Genomic DNA, 14,961 nt, shown 5'->3' with positions numbered 1-14,961 from the left:
CCCCTGCTGATGCTGCTGCTACTGCTACTGATCCACCTCCTACCGGTGGTGCCAAAGAAGCTGTTTCTCAAACTCTTGAGGAGAAACAAAAAGCTATTGACAAGTGGGTTGATGATGACTTTGATGGAAAAAATTACATTCTTAATGCATTATCTAACGATTTATATGAGTATTATTCAACTTTTGAAACTGCTAAAGATGTATGGGATGCATTACAGCAAAAATATGATATTAAGGAAGCTGGTTCAAAGAAGTATGTTGTGAGCCGGTATTTAAGATACCAAATGGTGGATGATAGATCAGTTGTTGCACATGCTCATGAACTTCAAAAAAATTCCCATGAAATTCTGACCGAAGGTATGAAAACTGATAAACAATTGCAAGTTTCTGTAATGATTGACAAGTTACCACCTAGCTAGAAAGATTTTTGTAATTCTTTGCGTCATAAGACTAAAGAATTTTCTCTTGAAAATTTGACTGTTAAGCTCAAGCTTAAGGAAGAAGCTCGGAAACAAGATAAGAAGGAAGAGATCCTCATTGTTTTTAACAATAAGACTCATCCGAGTTTGAAACCTAAGAAAGGGTGATAAACATGGAAATGCTAAAATTTATACCCATATTTATATTAGCTAGGACTCAATATTTTGGCTAATAATACTATTTTAGTGCTTTTGTAGAAAGTACAAGTGAATTCGATCATCCAGCGAATAAACAGCAAAACGTGAGACTTAATGGTGTTTACGACAAAAATGGCAAAATGTGGTTGGCCTGGTATTTCTATATATCAGCAACCACAATGATGAAATGGGGTTGGCCTGGTATTTCTATGTATCAGCAACCATAATGATGAAATAGGTTTGGCCTGGTATTTCCATGTATCAGTAACCACAATGATAAAATGGGTTGGCCTGGTATTTCCATGCATCAGCAACCACAATGACAAAATGTAGCTGGCCTGGTATTTTCTATATATCAGCAGCACATAAACCAGTCACCACCCGATTTAATGGAATAGAGAAATGTGTTTGGTTGCCAAAACATGAGCTACACAAGGTGTTGAAGGAGTGGGACATGTCCAAATGATTACCACAGCTTCTTTTTGTGATTCGTGGTGAATATCAAGGCAGATTAGGAGATGAGATACAAGTAGGTGAAAGAAAGTAAATCCACCAAGAATTAAAAGGAAGAGTACAAGCCAGCTGATGGCAACCTCCTGAAACCATTTATGTGTCAGTTTGACCAAAAGAAGTACATGCAACTTGGATGTACAGAAAGTCTCTTATTATTTCAAGACTTCGACTATGGGGTATATGTATTACCAAAGAATCAACTGGCTGAAATGAGAGCTACAAGTGATGGACTTAGGAGGTTCTTATGTGATCTGAGATGTTGGGATTAAGTGATTTCTCTGTTGAGAAATGAGCACAACAACAAGAGAGAGTTGTTGCAGCCGATGGTCCAAATCAAGGGGATTTTCATGGTTTTATATTCTCAACTGGTGTTAATTTTGATGGTTGTATCATGCTTGCACTACTCATGACAGTGGTGGTCATTCTTGGTCTCTACAACAGCAACTATGAGTTCAATGGACATGGGTTAGATGGTTGAGTTGGTTTTGCCGGTAAAGGAAGGTGATGGATAGAAGTTGAGAAGACATAAAGTGAAGTGAAGACAGGTTGGCTGGATTAATCGTGACTGGCTGTATACGATGAGAAAGATGGGTTGTTCTTGGACTGAATTTCATGCCATATGTGATGGAATTTGGGAGTATTATGTCGTCCAATTTTATGCTCGATGGTTATTATACAGCAGCAACGGAATTGTTGGAGCAGATGCTGATAAGCGGAGATGGTGTTGTAGTTGGGTTTCGAAGAGAGGAATATTGAGTGAGCTGATTGAAATCGACAAAGAAGTAATGCTCCAGCCGAGATGGACAGAAGAAGGACTGTTGTTACTGTGGCTGAAGTTTGATAGACGGAAACAGGCAGTGAACGAAGAAGTTGTTTGGAGAATGGTTGCAGGTGACAAATAGTTGCGTTTTGAGATGGCCATCATTGCAGAAGCTACAGCGAATTGGTGATGATGCTGATGATGTGCCTGCAAACAAAGATGAGGAATGGAGATGATTGAAGTTATTTGTTCATTTTGTCCAAGCTGCTGGTATCAGATGGAGACTCCAGAGATGAACTGCTTGTTGACTGATTCGAATTCGTAGTGGAGGTGCTGTTTTGATTCAAGGCACGGACGTTCAGATGGCAGAAATTAGTTGGCAGACGTGAGATGGAGATTACTCGTGAAAGGATACAGAAGTGATGCTTAGTTTGGCAGCAACAAGTTGAGTGTGCTGTCGAAATGGAGATGCATGTGATGATTGAATAGGTTTTGCTGCAAAAGAGTCAGCGAGAAAAGCAAGTAATAACAGTTGTTGCTGGTGTTGGCTCGAATGTGGAAGAGATTTGGGAAATCTGTGTTGGTGGTGGACTGGATTCTGGTGAATGAATTGGAGGTCCAGTGCGAAGTTGTGCAATCAAGGAACGGGAGACATGAATGAAGACGAGTTTTGCATGTAGCTGGTAGAGCTGTTTGTTCGGTAGGATTGGCAGTGGTAGAAGAGAGCTGGTGTTGTCGCAATCGGCAGAAGGTCAGACAAGATGCTCTGTTCAGTCCAGGGAGGAGTTGGATTCGGATCTTGGTGGGTATTGCATTGGGCCCATTGGGCAGTTTAATTACCAGGTCTTATTTTGGAACTCTTCGCAGCACCTAGGGGGAAGTATAAACTGAACAGAGACGAGCAAAGAAAGGGAGAGGCGCGGCTACAGCCGTTCACAAAGAATATGGTTTTATTGTTTTGATTTCCTTTTCTCCATGATTTGCTAGATTGTTTGTTAGGGTTTAGGTAGAAACCAATTAATTGTGAAAACTCTACATTGATACGTTTAATAATGATTTGATTGATTAATAGTTTTTCTTCATAGCTTGGTATTTAATTGCTCATGTGATTTTCTTGATTATTTATGCTTTTCAATTGATATTTAGTACTTTGGTTAAATCCCTTGACGTGATATGTTTTATGATTGATACATAATGCTTTAGAATCACTACCCACGAAGCGAAGAAAACTATAGCGGAGAAACAATATTTGAAAATACATGAAATATATTTTTAAAGATTAGTAGAGAGTTTGCATAATTAACTGGTGGAAACCAAAAACCCTAATAACCCGTTCTCATTTGTTTATCATTAGAATTATTATTATTTCATTTTGTTCCAAATTTTTGAAAAATCGCTTAAACGTCATCTTGTCGATTAGTTACTTTTGATATTAGTTAGTAGTAGTATTTCACACTCCTCGTGGGAACGACCTGCGTTTGCTATCTATACTACAATTGACCTGTGCGCTTGCGGATATAATTAGGTTTCACTTAATCATTATTTTGGTTATATAAAATCTACATTAAAAGGGATATGAAACCTAACCCGAACCAGAAGAAAGGAGGAAGGCCTACTCAAAACAAGAACCAACACCCATCAAAAAATGGACAGAATTCTAATTCTGAGTTTCTTTGTTATACCTGTGGTAAACCAAACCACATGGATAGGAATTGCAGGTTTAACAAGGCAAAGAATAACGCACAAGCTAATGTTGTGGGTGACGTTATAATTTCCATGGTCTCTGATCCAGAGTTCTACATGGCTGGAGGATCTGATGGGTGGTGGATAGACAATGGTGTTTCGCGTCATTGTTGTTTTGATAGGTCCATGTTTAAGACTTATGCTGAAACCATGGATAAGAAAGTGTTGTTGGAGACTCATAGCACTATGGTGAAAGGTTCTGGTACGGTAGAGTTGAAGTTTACTTATGGGAAGACACTCATACTGAAAGATGTCCTTCACACTCCAGAAATGAGAAAGAACCTTGTTTCTAGCTATTTTCTCAGCAAGGCTGGGCTGTTTCAAACTATTGGGTCTAATATTTATACTATAACTAAGAATAAAAGTTTTGTAGGAAAGGGTTATGCTACTGATGGAATGTTTAAGTTTAATGTTGATGCTATGAATAAAATTGATTCTTCTGCTTATATGGTTTGCAATTTTAATGTTTGGCATGATAGACTTTGTCATGTGGGTAAAAAGTTAGTGAATAACATGAGCAAGTTAGGTGTCCTCCCTAATTTTTCTGAAAATGAATTTGAAAAATGTGAATATTGTAGTCAAGCAAAAATAACTTAGAGTTCACATAAATCTGTTGTAAGAGAATCCAAACCACTAGACTTAATACATTCTGATTTGTGCGAATATGAAGGTATTCTAACTAGAAATGGCAAGAGGTATACCATGACGTTCATTGATGATTATTCTAATTATACTTATGTTTATTTGTTGAGCCATAAGAATGAAGCTATTGAAAAGTTTAAGATTTTTATTGCTGAAATTGAAAATCAATTTGGTAGGAAAATTAAGAGATTTCGTAGTGATAGAGGCACTGAATATGATTCTGCTCCTTTTACTGAAATTTATCAAACTAATAGCATTACACATGAAATAAATGCTTCATATAATCCTCAAATGAATGGGAAAGATGAAAGAAAGAACCGTACACTTACTGAACTTATTGTTGCTTGTTTGCTTAGTTCTGGTGATGCTTATCATTGGTGGGGTGAATGTTTGTTGACTGTTTGCCATGTTTTGAATCGCATTCCCAATAATAAAACTAAGATATCCCCTTATGAACTTTGAAGGAACAGGAAACCTAATGTACCTTATTTTAGAGTATGGGGTTGTTTGGCTTTTGTTAGGAAACCTGATCCTAAAAGACATAAGTTAGAAAGTAGAGCTTATGCATGTGTTTTTATTGGTTATGCTCAAAATAGTAAATCTTATAGGTTTTTTGACATTAATAATAAGGTTATCATTGAATCTATTGATGATGATTTCTTTGAAGAGAGATTTCCTTTTAAATCTAGAAATAGTGGGGGTAATAGTGGGGGTTCTTTACCTAGTGCTGATTCTGAACCTAGATTAGAAGAACCTAAAAGTCCAGAAACTAGGATCACTGAAGTTGAACCTAGACGAAGTAAAAGGGATAGGACTGACACAAGAGATCCTGATTTTGAATTTTATGTCGTAGAGGAAGAACCTTCTAATTTACAAGAGGCGTTTAGTTCAGCAGAGTATAGTTTCTGGCAAGAAGTGTAGATAATGAATGGGATTCTCATATGTCTAATGGAACTTGGTGTATAGTAGATTTACCTTCTGGTTGTAAGACTATAGGTTGTAAATGGGTTTTGAAAAGGAAACTGAAACCTGATGGAACAGTAGATAAGCACAAGGATAGACTGGTTGCTAAAGGATTTAGGCAACGAGAGAACGTATACTTTTTTTCACTTATTCTCATGTTACTAGATTAACATCTATACGTGTTTTGATTGTTGTTGCTGCTGCTCATAATCTTGTTATTTACCAAATGGTTGTTAAAACTGCTTTTTTGAATGGTGAACTAGAAGAGGAAATTCACATGGAACAACCTGAATGTTTTGTAATTCCTGGACAAGAACAGAAAGCATGTAAGCTATAAAAGTCCCTTTACTGTTTGAAACAAGCTCCTAAACAATGTCATGAGAAATTTGATAATTTAATGATTTCAAATAACTTCAGGATAAATGAGGGTGACAAATGCATCTACTATAAATCTGAAAATGACGTGTGTATGATTGTATGCTTGTATGTTGATGATTTGCTGATATTTGGTTCCAATTTATCTGTTGTCAATGAAACTAAAAGCATGCTTAGTTCATTTTGACATGAAATATTTGGGTGAAGCTAGTGTAATCTTGGGAATCAAAATAACTAGAACTAGTAATGGTATTACTTTAGATTAATCTCACTACATTGAAAAAATTATGAAGAAGTATGATTATTTTGATTGTATTCCTGTTTGTACTCCTTTTGGTCCTAGTGTGAAATTGTTTAAGAATACTGTAGAAATTGTTAGACAATCTGAATATGCTAGTATAATTGGAAGTCTACGTTATGCAACTGATTGTACTAGACCAGACATTGCATATGCAGTGGGAGTTTTGTGCAGGTTTACCAGTAATCTTAGTTTGGAACACTGGGATGCTATTGAGAGGTTATGCAGTATCTGAAAAGAACCACAAACCTAGAATTACATTATCATAGGTATCCCGCAGTCCTTGAAGGATTTAGCGATGCTAATTGGAACATTCTTTAAAATGATTCCAAGGCCACCAATGGATATGGTTTTACTATTGCTGGGGGCGGTGTATCTTGGAGATCAAAGAAACAGACAATTATAGCCAAATCTACGATGGAGGCTGAATTGATGGCACTAGCAATAGCTAGTGAAGAGGCAGGATGGCTGAAGAGTCTATTGTCCGACATTCCAGTATGGGAAAAACCGATACCAGTCACTTTGATCCACTGCGATAGTACCGCGACTATCGAAGTAGTAGAGAATTGTTATAATAACAATAAGAATCGGCAGATACGTCAAAAAAACGATACAGTTAGAGAATTTCTCACAACTGGTGTTGTTAGAGTAGATCATGTAAGGTCTGAAGGAAATATAGCTGATACTTTGACGAAAGGATTAGCAAGAGAAAAGGTATGGAATATCTCTAAAAGTATGGGACTTTTGCCCGTGAGAAGTTGAGTCATTTGTAATGGATACCCAACCTAGAAATAGGTTCAAAGGGACTAGAAGAAGTTACAAATGATATGATAGAGTCATGCATTCCCATAGCATGATATCCTGAAATGGGAAACACCTTGAGTGTTTAAACTCTTAATGATGTCTATAGCTCTTAAGTTAGAGTGGGATACACAGGATTATCCTTGATAGACTCACCTATACGAATGTGAAGGTGTGGCCGCCTTCTATGAGAACTTGGGCACTTCTCTATATCATTCGTTAAGAAAGGGATAAGCACATGGCCTGAATGTGCGAACTTAAGGACTTTGCTCTAGATATATTTATGTATGTTAAATAATCTAGTATTAGTTAGAGTTCAAGACGTGAGTCACTCTAGTCACCTGGTACATAGAAAATTTAACACTATGCAGAGGTTCAAGTCGAAAAGCACCTTTGCAGATGCACAACTATACAACACTTGCTCAATGTTTTTGAAATATAAGTGAGGGATTGTTGGGGTATATATTTAAAAACATAATTATGTAATTTTATGCCAAAGTTAGGGAGATAGTGTAGTGGCATTATTTTGATCTCCCACACTATAGGCATGGGTTCAAATTCCACCCCATAAATTCCCACTAGGGTATATATAATGTATATTATATACTTATATTACATTAGTCCGTGAGCGGGTCCTTGGGGTCTTGGGAGGTCTGCTGATCCAGAAACTTATTTTTGCCGTTTTTAACTTAGATTTTCAAACCGTGTTTTAAGTAATTACTATTGTCAATTAATTTAATTAATTCAATAATTATATTCTGACTGTTTTCTTTGTAAATGGTGAGAGGATTTTATGTGTGCATTAAAGCCTGATTTATTCTCATTAAAGACGTATTGATTATTTTCTAAGTTATAAAAATACCGTTTTTGGAGAAGATGAAAAATACAGAGTTTTACATATATTGAGTCTTGAGCAAGTGTTATAAAGAGTTATAGTTGGTTTAATTTCTCAAAGTGCAGAGAAATCTAACAAGAGAGTATCAACTGTTTTATCCCATAGGGTTTTCGAAAAGTTTTGATTGCTAGCACAATCAAGAGGCAGAGTCGCGAAACACCTAAAAGATATTGACCTAGTCCGCGACTCAGCCGTTTGAGATTCGTTTTGATTTTTGAGTATAGTTTCCAATATATAGTGGTACATGTTATTAGGGGAAATTACTTCAGTAGTGGTGATATCCTTCATCAACATATTAAAGCTAAAAACGGCTCATATGCTTGGAATGGTATCACTAAAGGTCTTCATATTGTTCAAAAGAACTTCTTCATGGAAGTAAATAATTGTATTAAAATAAAGGTCTTCATATTGTTCAAAAGAACTTCTTCATGGAAGTTAATAATGGTATTAAAACTAAGATATGGCTGACAAATGGATACCAGGTATGACTGAACCGCCCACTCCAAATAGTGATTTATACAGATGTTTTGAATTTGTCTCTGAATTGCTCATTCCTAGTTCTAATCTCTGGAATGTCAGTCTACTGAATCAATTATTTGATAATGATACTTCTAGTAAGATTCAAAGACTGTACATTGATCTCAATAAGAAAGATGAGATGATCTGGATGCCTGCCAAGAATGAAGTTTTCTATGTTAAGAGCACTTATAATATGCTAACAAGTGTCCAAGTCAAGTTCAAATTAATGGAAATTCTATTAACACTTCAGTATAGAAGAATTTATGGGGCTGTAATGCTTCTCATAGAATAAAACTCTTTGCTTGGAAATGTATAAGAGAGCTTAATTCTATTAGGAATAAGCTTGCTTATTATAATGACAATATTGATTCTATATGTGGTATTCGTGGACACAGTGAAGAAACAATGAAACACCTAATTTTTGAGTGCTCTCATGCTAGATCAGTCTGGAGGGGTGTTAAAATTGATATTGAATTTGTTAAAAGAAACTGTAACAGTGTCTCATAATGGGTGTTAAGTTGGTTTTTGAATAAGGACTATGTCAATGATGAAAATGACTTTACACTCTTATGATAGGAATCTGGGTATTGTGGAAGGATCGATGTGACAAAATTTTGCACGGAGTTTCTCTTAACCATTTCTTTTCTGTACATAAAATTAATTATCATCTTGCTTCTCACATGCATAGTACAGGAATATCACCTACCATACCTTATGATAATTGCATTTCTAGATGGACTCCACAGATAGTAGGAGTTTCGAAGTTTAATGCTGATGCCTCATATGATCAGTACACTAATCAACTTGGAACTGATGTTTTTTACGTGACCATACAGGTCAATGTGTCAAAGGAGAATACACAAATGGAGTTCTAAGTGTAGAGATGGGAAAATACATGGCAATTCAGGAAGTTTTAAGCTGGGCTAAGAGAGTACAATGCTCAAGGATTCATGTGGAGGCTGATGCAAAGCATGTCATCGGTTCAATAAATGAAATCTCATTCAATGGGAAAACAAAAACCTAAATAAAGAAATTAAACTTATCACATCTCTAAAACAGTTAGATCAACAATTAGATTTAAGTTTTTCTCATTGTATTTTTTCATTCATTAGTCGTGATAATAATCAAGTAGCTTATCACATCTCTAAAATTACTAGAGCAATAACTTTTGAGTTAAAATCAGTAGATAATTTTTCAACTGCCATTTGTGACCTTCTGGCGAAACATGGACAAAATATTTTCGCTTGAAAACAATAAATTTCTTACACTCGTACATTTACGGTTCCGTACGTTCCCCGAATTCCGAATAGCCAACTAGGAACCAGCACGCTATTGCTATTAGATCGTCAAATTTTCGAATAATTTGGGTGAACGACCAGTTGGACTAGCAGCGTCAGCTCCTTAGTCAAACTTACTTGACTACCAAGGTGGAAAATCTCAGCCGTCCATCACCGAAATCCCTACTTAAAAACCCACCAATAAAATTCCCCATTCCGCATTTTCTCAAAACCCTTCCCTTCTTCTCTCAGACTCTCTCTCTCAGTAGAAGCAAATGGTTGGAGGCGTCGAAGAAACAACCAAAGCGGTCTCCGAGCTCACCATGGATCCATCATCAACCACTCCTGAAGCTTCTTCTGAATCTACAAGCAAAAAGTAAACCCTAATTCTCTGTAATCTTGTTATCATCTCCAATTCTAGGGTTTTTCGTTTACTGAATTTCTGATTTGTTTTTGTGATGATGATGTTGACAGTGCTTTGAAGAAGGCGCAAAAGATGAAACAGAAAGAGGAGGAGAAGAGGTTAAAGGAGGAAGAAAAGAAAAAGAAGGTAAACAAATTTAAAAAAAAACCCTAGAAATTTTTGGAGAGAATTTGGTTCTTAGGGTTTCTGTACTTTCGACTTCTATTTTGAATGTATAATGTTTAATAGATTCTAAGAGATTTTTGGTTTGGTTTGGTTTGGTTCTCTGTAGGCTGAGGCCATGGCAAGCTCCAAGGCGGCTAGTAATCCTAATCCTGATGATGAAGATATGGATCCCACTGTATGTATTTTTATTTGGTTATCTATTTTGTTAATGTTTTATATGGTGGCTTTTTCTTATTTTTTTTTTGTTTTTAATTGATTTTTTGTTTGTTTGTTTTTGGTAGCAATACTTTGAAAATAGGGAGAAATGGCTTGCGTCCCAGAAGGCTTCAGGAAGCAATCCTTATCCTCACAAGTTCTTTGTCACAATGACTCTTACCAAATACATTAAAAAGTACGAAACATTGGCTGATGGTGAACATCTCGAAGATGTCGAAGTTTCATTGGGTGGTAAGTAAACTCTTGTGGCCAGGAATTTTACTGTAGGAGTTGTTTATGAACAAATGTAAATGATGTATGTTTTTCTTTGTTTAGGTAGGATTATGCACAAGAGAACTTCATCTTCGAAGTTGTTCTTTTATGATTTGCATGATGAGGGCTTAAAGGTTCAGCTCATGGTTGACGCAAGGTATATAACTGTGATTTTTGTGGGTCTTCTCTTTGTTGCTGTCATGTGTTTCACATTGTTCATAATGAGACTAGTTTTATGAAAACTTGGCAGGTTTTTATGTTGGATTGATATAGCTTTTTATGTTGGATTGATATATTTGTTAGACCCTGTAATTCCTCTATTTGAGTTATCGAATTCATGGATATGCATTTACGAAATTTGAACTAATAAGCATTATGAGGTGGCTTTTATGTTGATGCCGAATGACACTCTCTGTACCCAATGCTATTGTAAAGTTGGTTTTATGCAATGATTAGTTGTCTTCTAGCTCTTTCAATTGTCCACAGAACAACAAACTCTTAGAAATGCCATCAGATATTCTCGAAGATGGTATAGCCTATTGACTCCCTGTCTGAGGTTTTAAAGGACAAAGATCTTTGAGAATATCTGACAGCATTTCTAAGAGTTTGTTTTTCTTTGGAACTTGAGATGGCATGGAAACTGTAATAAAATATACCAGGCGGCCTGTGCATTATCATGTTAATGAAAATTTTATATCATCTATGCATTACTACATTTTTTTAGATCTTTATATGGAGAGCTGCAAGGGGATCTGTAATTAACATATTTAGAGAGTGGTGGCAAAGACTATTAGATATTATCTGTTGAATCACTATTACTAATTTATTTTCCTTTCTGTTGCGCTTGTGAACTTATATGTATTTTTTTTAATGGATCATCTGCATCTGCTTGTAGCTTTACCAAATATAAATTTATGAAAATTATTTCGGTGTAGGAAATCTGACATGGACGAAGCTGAATTTACACGCTTCCATTCTGGTGTCAAACGTGGTGACATTGTTGGTGTTACTGGATTTCCAGGTATTGGACTTGCAATGTTATTGCTGCTTTCAAAGAGCTTCCCTTGCACAGTGAAAATTTTGTGCAATATATCATTGGTTTGAACTACTGATTAGTTCCAGCTGTCCCGCTTGAGATTAACTGAGTTATTGATATTTGAGTGTATGAAGCATTTTCTTACTAATATCTGCTCTGGTTTCAAAATGAACTAGTGCTACCACATTTGAAATTGTATCTGCAGTTATAAAAAGTTTAATGGTCAACATTCGCTATTGTTGTTTATTTTGCCATATCTGCTCTGGTTCCAAAGTGAACTTTGCTCTCATGTATGGCAATATTTGTAATATTACTGAGCAGGAAAAAGCAAAAGAGGAGAACTAAGTCTTTTCCCCAAATCTTTCGTTGTTGTATCTCACTGTCTTCATATGATGCCAAGAAATAAAGCTGGTCCTGGCGGTGATAATGCAAATGCCAAGGTAAAAATAAATTCCCTGTGAATGTACCTTTTCAACAAAACGATGTGTTTTTAATTGGCTACATGATTGATGATTTGATGATGTTTTGTTCTATTGCAGAAAACTGATCTATGGGTACCCGGAAGTACAAGAAATCCCGAATCATACACATTGAAGGATCAGGTCTGTAAAATTCCTGTACGCATCTGACAGTAATTAACTCCTTGTTCTTAACTTATAACTTGACTGATTTCTCTCTTACAGGAAACAAGATACCGTCAGCGTTACTTGGACTTGATGTTGAATATGGAGGTGCGGCAAATATTTAAAACTCGAGCTAAGGTTGTTTCATACATTAGGAAATTCCTTGACGATCTCGATTTCCTGGAGGTTTGTACTGGTTCTTGCTATTTTTGGTTTTCTATTAATTTTATGATGCTATCAGCTCTTTTGAATCATGTATGCTGACTTAGTTCATACTTCACTCATCATCATCATTAGGTAGAAACCCCCATGATGAACATGATTGCTGGTGGAGCAGCAGCCAAGCCATTTGTTACGCATCATAATGACCTGAACATGAGGCTGTTCATGCGTATTGCCCCTGAGCTTTTCCTTAAGCAGCTGATTGTTGGTGGATTGAACCGTGTGTACGAGATAGGAAAACAATTCAGAAATGAAGGGATTGATTTGACACACAATCCAGAGTTCACCACGTGTGAGTTTTATATGGCTTTTGCAGATTACAATGACTTGATGGATCTCACGGAGAAGATGTTGAGTGGTAAGAAGTGCATAAGACTTGCTTCTTTATTAAGCCTTCGTTATTGTCCGCTTGTGGATGTTAACAGTGTTATTCAATTGAAACAGGTATGGTCAAGGAACTAACTGGTGGTTATAAAATTAAGTATCATGCAAATGGATTGGACAAGGAACCAATAGAGATTGACTTCACTCCTCCCTTCAGGTGTTTGTTTATGCAATTTTTTTTCATTCTTTATTCAAATTACTTGAGTCATCCCAACATTTTTACTTTGTTATTCTGTTGAAAGCTAATGGAACAGCTCGGCCTTTTGGAATATTGCAGAAGGATTGAAATGATAGGAGAGTTGGAGAAGATGGCTGGCCTTGAGATACCCAAGGATCTATCAAGCGACTTAACCACCAAGTATTTGCTGGATGCTTGCACCAAGTTTGATGTCAAGTGCCCTCCTCCTCAAACAACAACGCGGCTGTTGGATAAGGTATAATCTATTCTGAATGGTGGTCCTATTAGGAGTAATATCTATCTTAAGCCATTTTTCATGTATTCTTTGAAATCAAGGATCTGTCCTTGTCTTCAGAACCTAGTTGACATTCAAAGGGTCTGTTTGATCCAGGACAAGGAGTGCTGTGCATTCACATTGGTTTATGATAGCTATTTTTTTTAATGCTTTATTGCGAAAGAACATCACTGATTCTTTTTGTTCGTTTTTGTTCTGATGACAGCTTGTTGGACACTTCTTGGAGGAGACATGTGTTAATCCAACCTTCATCATTAACCATCCTCAGATAATGAGCCCCTTGGCGAAGTGGCATAGATCAAAGCCAGGCTTGACAGAACGTTTTGAATTGTTCATCAACAAGCATGAAGTATGTTGATATAGTTTCTCCATGCTATCATGGGATATTTTCTTTTTGTTAATCCATATCAATTCATCTTCTAACAAATTTGAGGTGATCAGCTTTGCAATGCATATACAGAGTTGAATGATCCTGCGGTACAACGTGAAAGATTTGCCGAACAATTAAAGGTGTGTATTCTCATCATCTTTATCATTTTTTTTTATAATTTTTACACTCTGTTTTATCTAATAAATGGGAATGTGATTTCAGGACCGACAATCTGGTGATGATGAAGCAATGGCACTAGACGAAACATTTTGCACGGCTTTGGAGTATGGATTGCCCCCCACCGCTGGTTGGGGTTTGGGAATTGACCGGCTCACTATGCTGCTTACTGATTCACAGAATATCAAGGTGCTCTTCGAACTGGGTTGTTTTGAAATTTCTGTATCGCATCACATACAAATGCATATTGCTGCTAATCTCGTAATTTTGATTTTTAGTCTTGCATTTATGACATGCTGTTTTGCCTTGGATGGCGGCTAATTCTACTTATCTGTGTGTTATGGTGCAGGAGGTTCTTCTGTTCCCTGCTATGAAGCCTCAGGACGAACCTGCTGCTCCCAAAGGTAAAAATATTTTGTGTAACCCAGCAATGTTTTAGTCAATATTGTAGTTAATTCGACTCCAAACATGATATGCATATATATAAGATTTGCTTAAGCTGCGGATTGTTTAACTTTTGATACTCGTTAATACTGAGTTGGTGCCGATTAAAAAAATGTAAAAAAAATAGTTGATTAGTGACTCTGCTTTATCCTTGTGGTGATTAGTAAAGCAAGAGCAAAATAAGTCAAATTGTCAGCTTCTAATTCTCGTTTTTTTCCTTCTTTTACAGCAACTTAGGCCAGTTGTGGAGGATTTTTGACACGGAACTCTTGTTAACATTGAAGAGTTTCAGCATTAATTTTAGCTCAGCCCAGAGAGTTTGCTTTTTGCTGGATAAAGTTGGAGAGATTCAACTGATTTTTTCTTGGCCTAAAGTTTGTTTTTACTGGTTTCGTTCTTGGATCACAATTCACTACTTGGGTCTCTATACTACGTAAAATCTCTAATTGTTGTCCTCTCAATTAGCGAGTCTTTTACTTTTTCATACTAGATGTGTGCACTGAGATCGTGAAATTTTAGCTTTTAAATTCAAAATTTTTGTGTAATTTTATTGAACTACATACATCACATGTGAAATACGAAACCTGTTATTCTTTTCCTTATTTTGATCTTTTGCTGCATGTGCCGCTTCATGACCAATTATAAAGGTTTCATTTCTCGACAAAATTAAGAAAATTATTAGCTCCAGGCATTATGTGTCTGCATGATCCTTTCACATGACCAACAAAAAGTATTGAATCCTAACCTCCCAAGAATGTCAAGTAACTAACTT

General features: G+C 36.3%; 1 protein-coding gene across 1 annotated transcript; it reads left to right on the top strand.

Moving 5' to 3' along the window:
• Positions 1-9,627: 9,627 nt before the first annotated feature.
• Positions 9,628-14,791, top strand: LOC113288380 (lysine--tRNA ligase, cytoplasmic-like). Its single transcript, XM_026537403.1, has 17 exons — positions 9,628-9,779; positions 9,878-9,953; positions 10,099-10,167; positions 10,274-10,439; positions 10,524-10,617; positions 11,396-11,481; positions 11,818-11,936; positions 12,036-12,098; positions 12,180-12,305; positions 12,417-12,699; positions 12,786-12,882; positions 13,003-13,159; positions 13,404-13,547; positions 13,640-13,708; positions 13,791-13,934; positions 14,095-14,149; positions 14,419-14,791. Exons 1-17 carry the CDS (start codon positions 9,679-9,681, stop codon positions 14,424-14,426), a joined length of 1,857 nt encoding a protein of 618 aa, XP_026393188.1. The 5' UTR covers positions 9,628-9,678; the 3' UTR covers positions 14,427-14,791.
• Positions 14,792-14,961: the final 170 nt, after the last annotated feature.

This window comes from Papaver somniferum, chromosome 6 (assembly GCF_003573695.1).
Source record: "Papaver somniferum cultivar HN1 chromosome 6, ASM357369v1, whole genome shotgun sequence".
NCBI classification, from domain to species: domain Eukaryota; kingdom Viridiplantae; phylum Streptophyta; class Magnoliopsida; order Ranunculales; family Papaveraceae; genus Papaver; species Papaver somniferum.
Note: the sequence above shows the minus strand (reverse complement) of the source record. Positions and strands in the feature narration are given on the sequence as shown.

Excerpts from the sequence above, each read along its gene's own strand:
- LOC113288380 (XM_026537403.1), top strand. The coding sequence starts at position 9,679 with ATGGTTGGAGGCGTCGAAGAAACAACCAAAGCGGTCTCCGAGCTCACC. Across the intron at positions 12,099-12,179 it reads CATACACATTGAAGGATCAG|GAAACAAGATACCGTCAGCG; the intron begins GTCTGTAAAATT and ends TCTCTCTTACAG. Across the intron at positions 13,935-14,094 it reads CTGATTCACAGAATATCAAG|GAGGTTCTTCTGTTCCCTGC; the intron begins GTGCTCTTCGAA and ends GTTATGGTGCAG.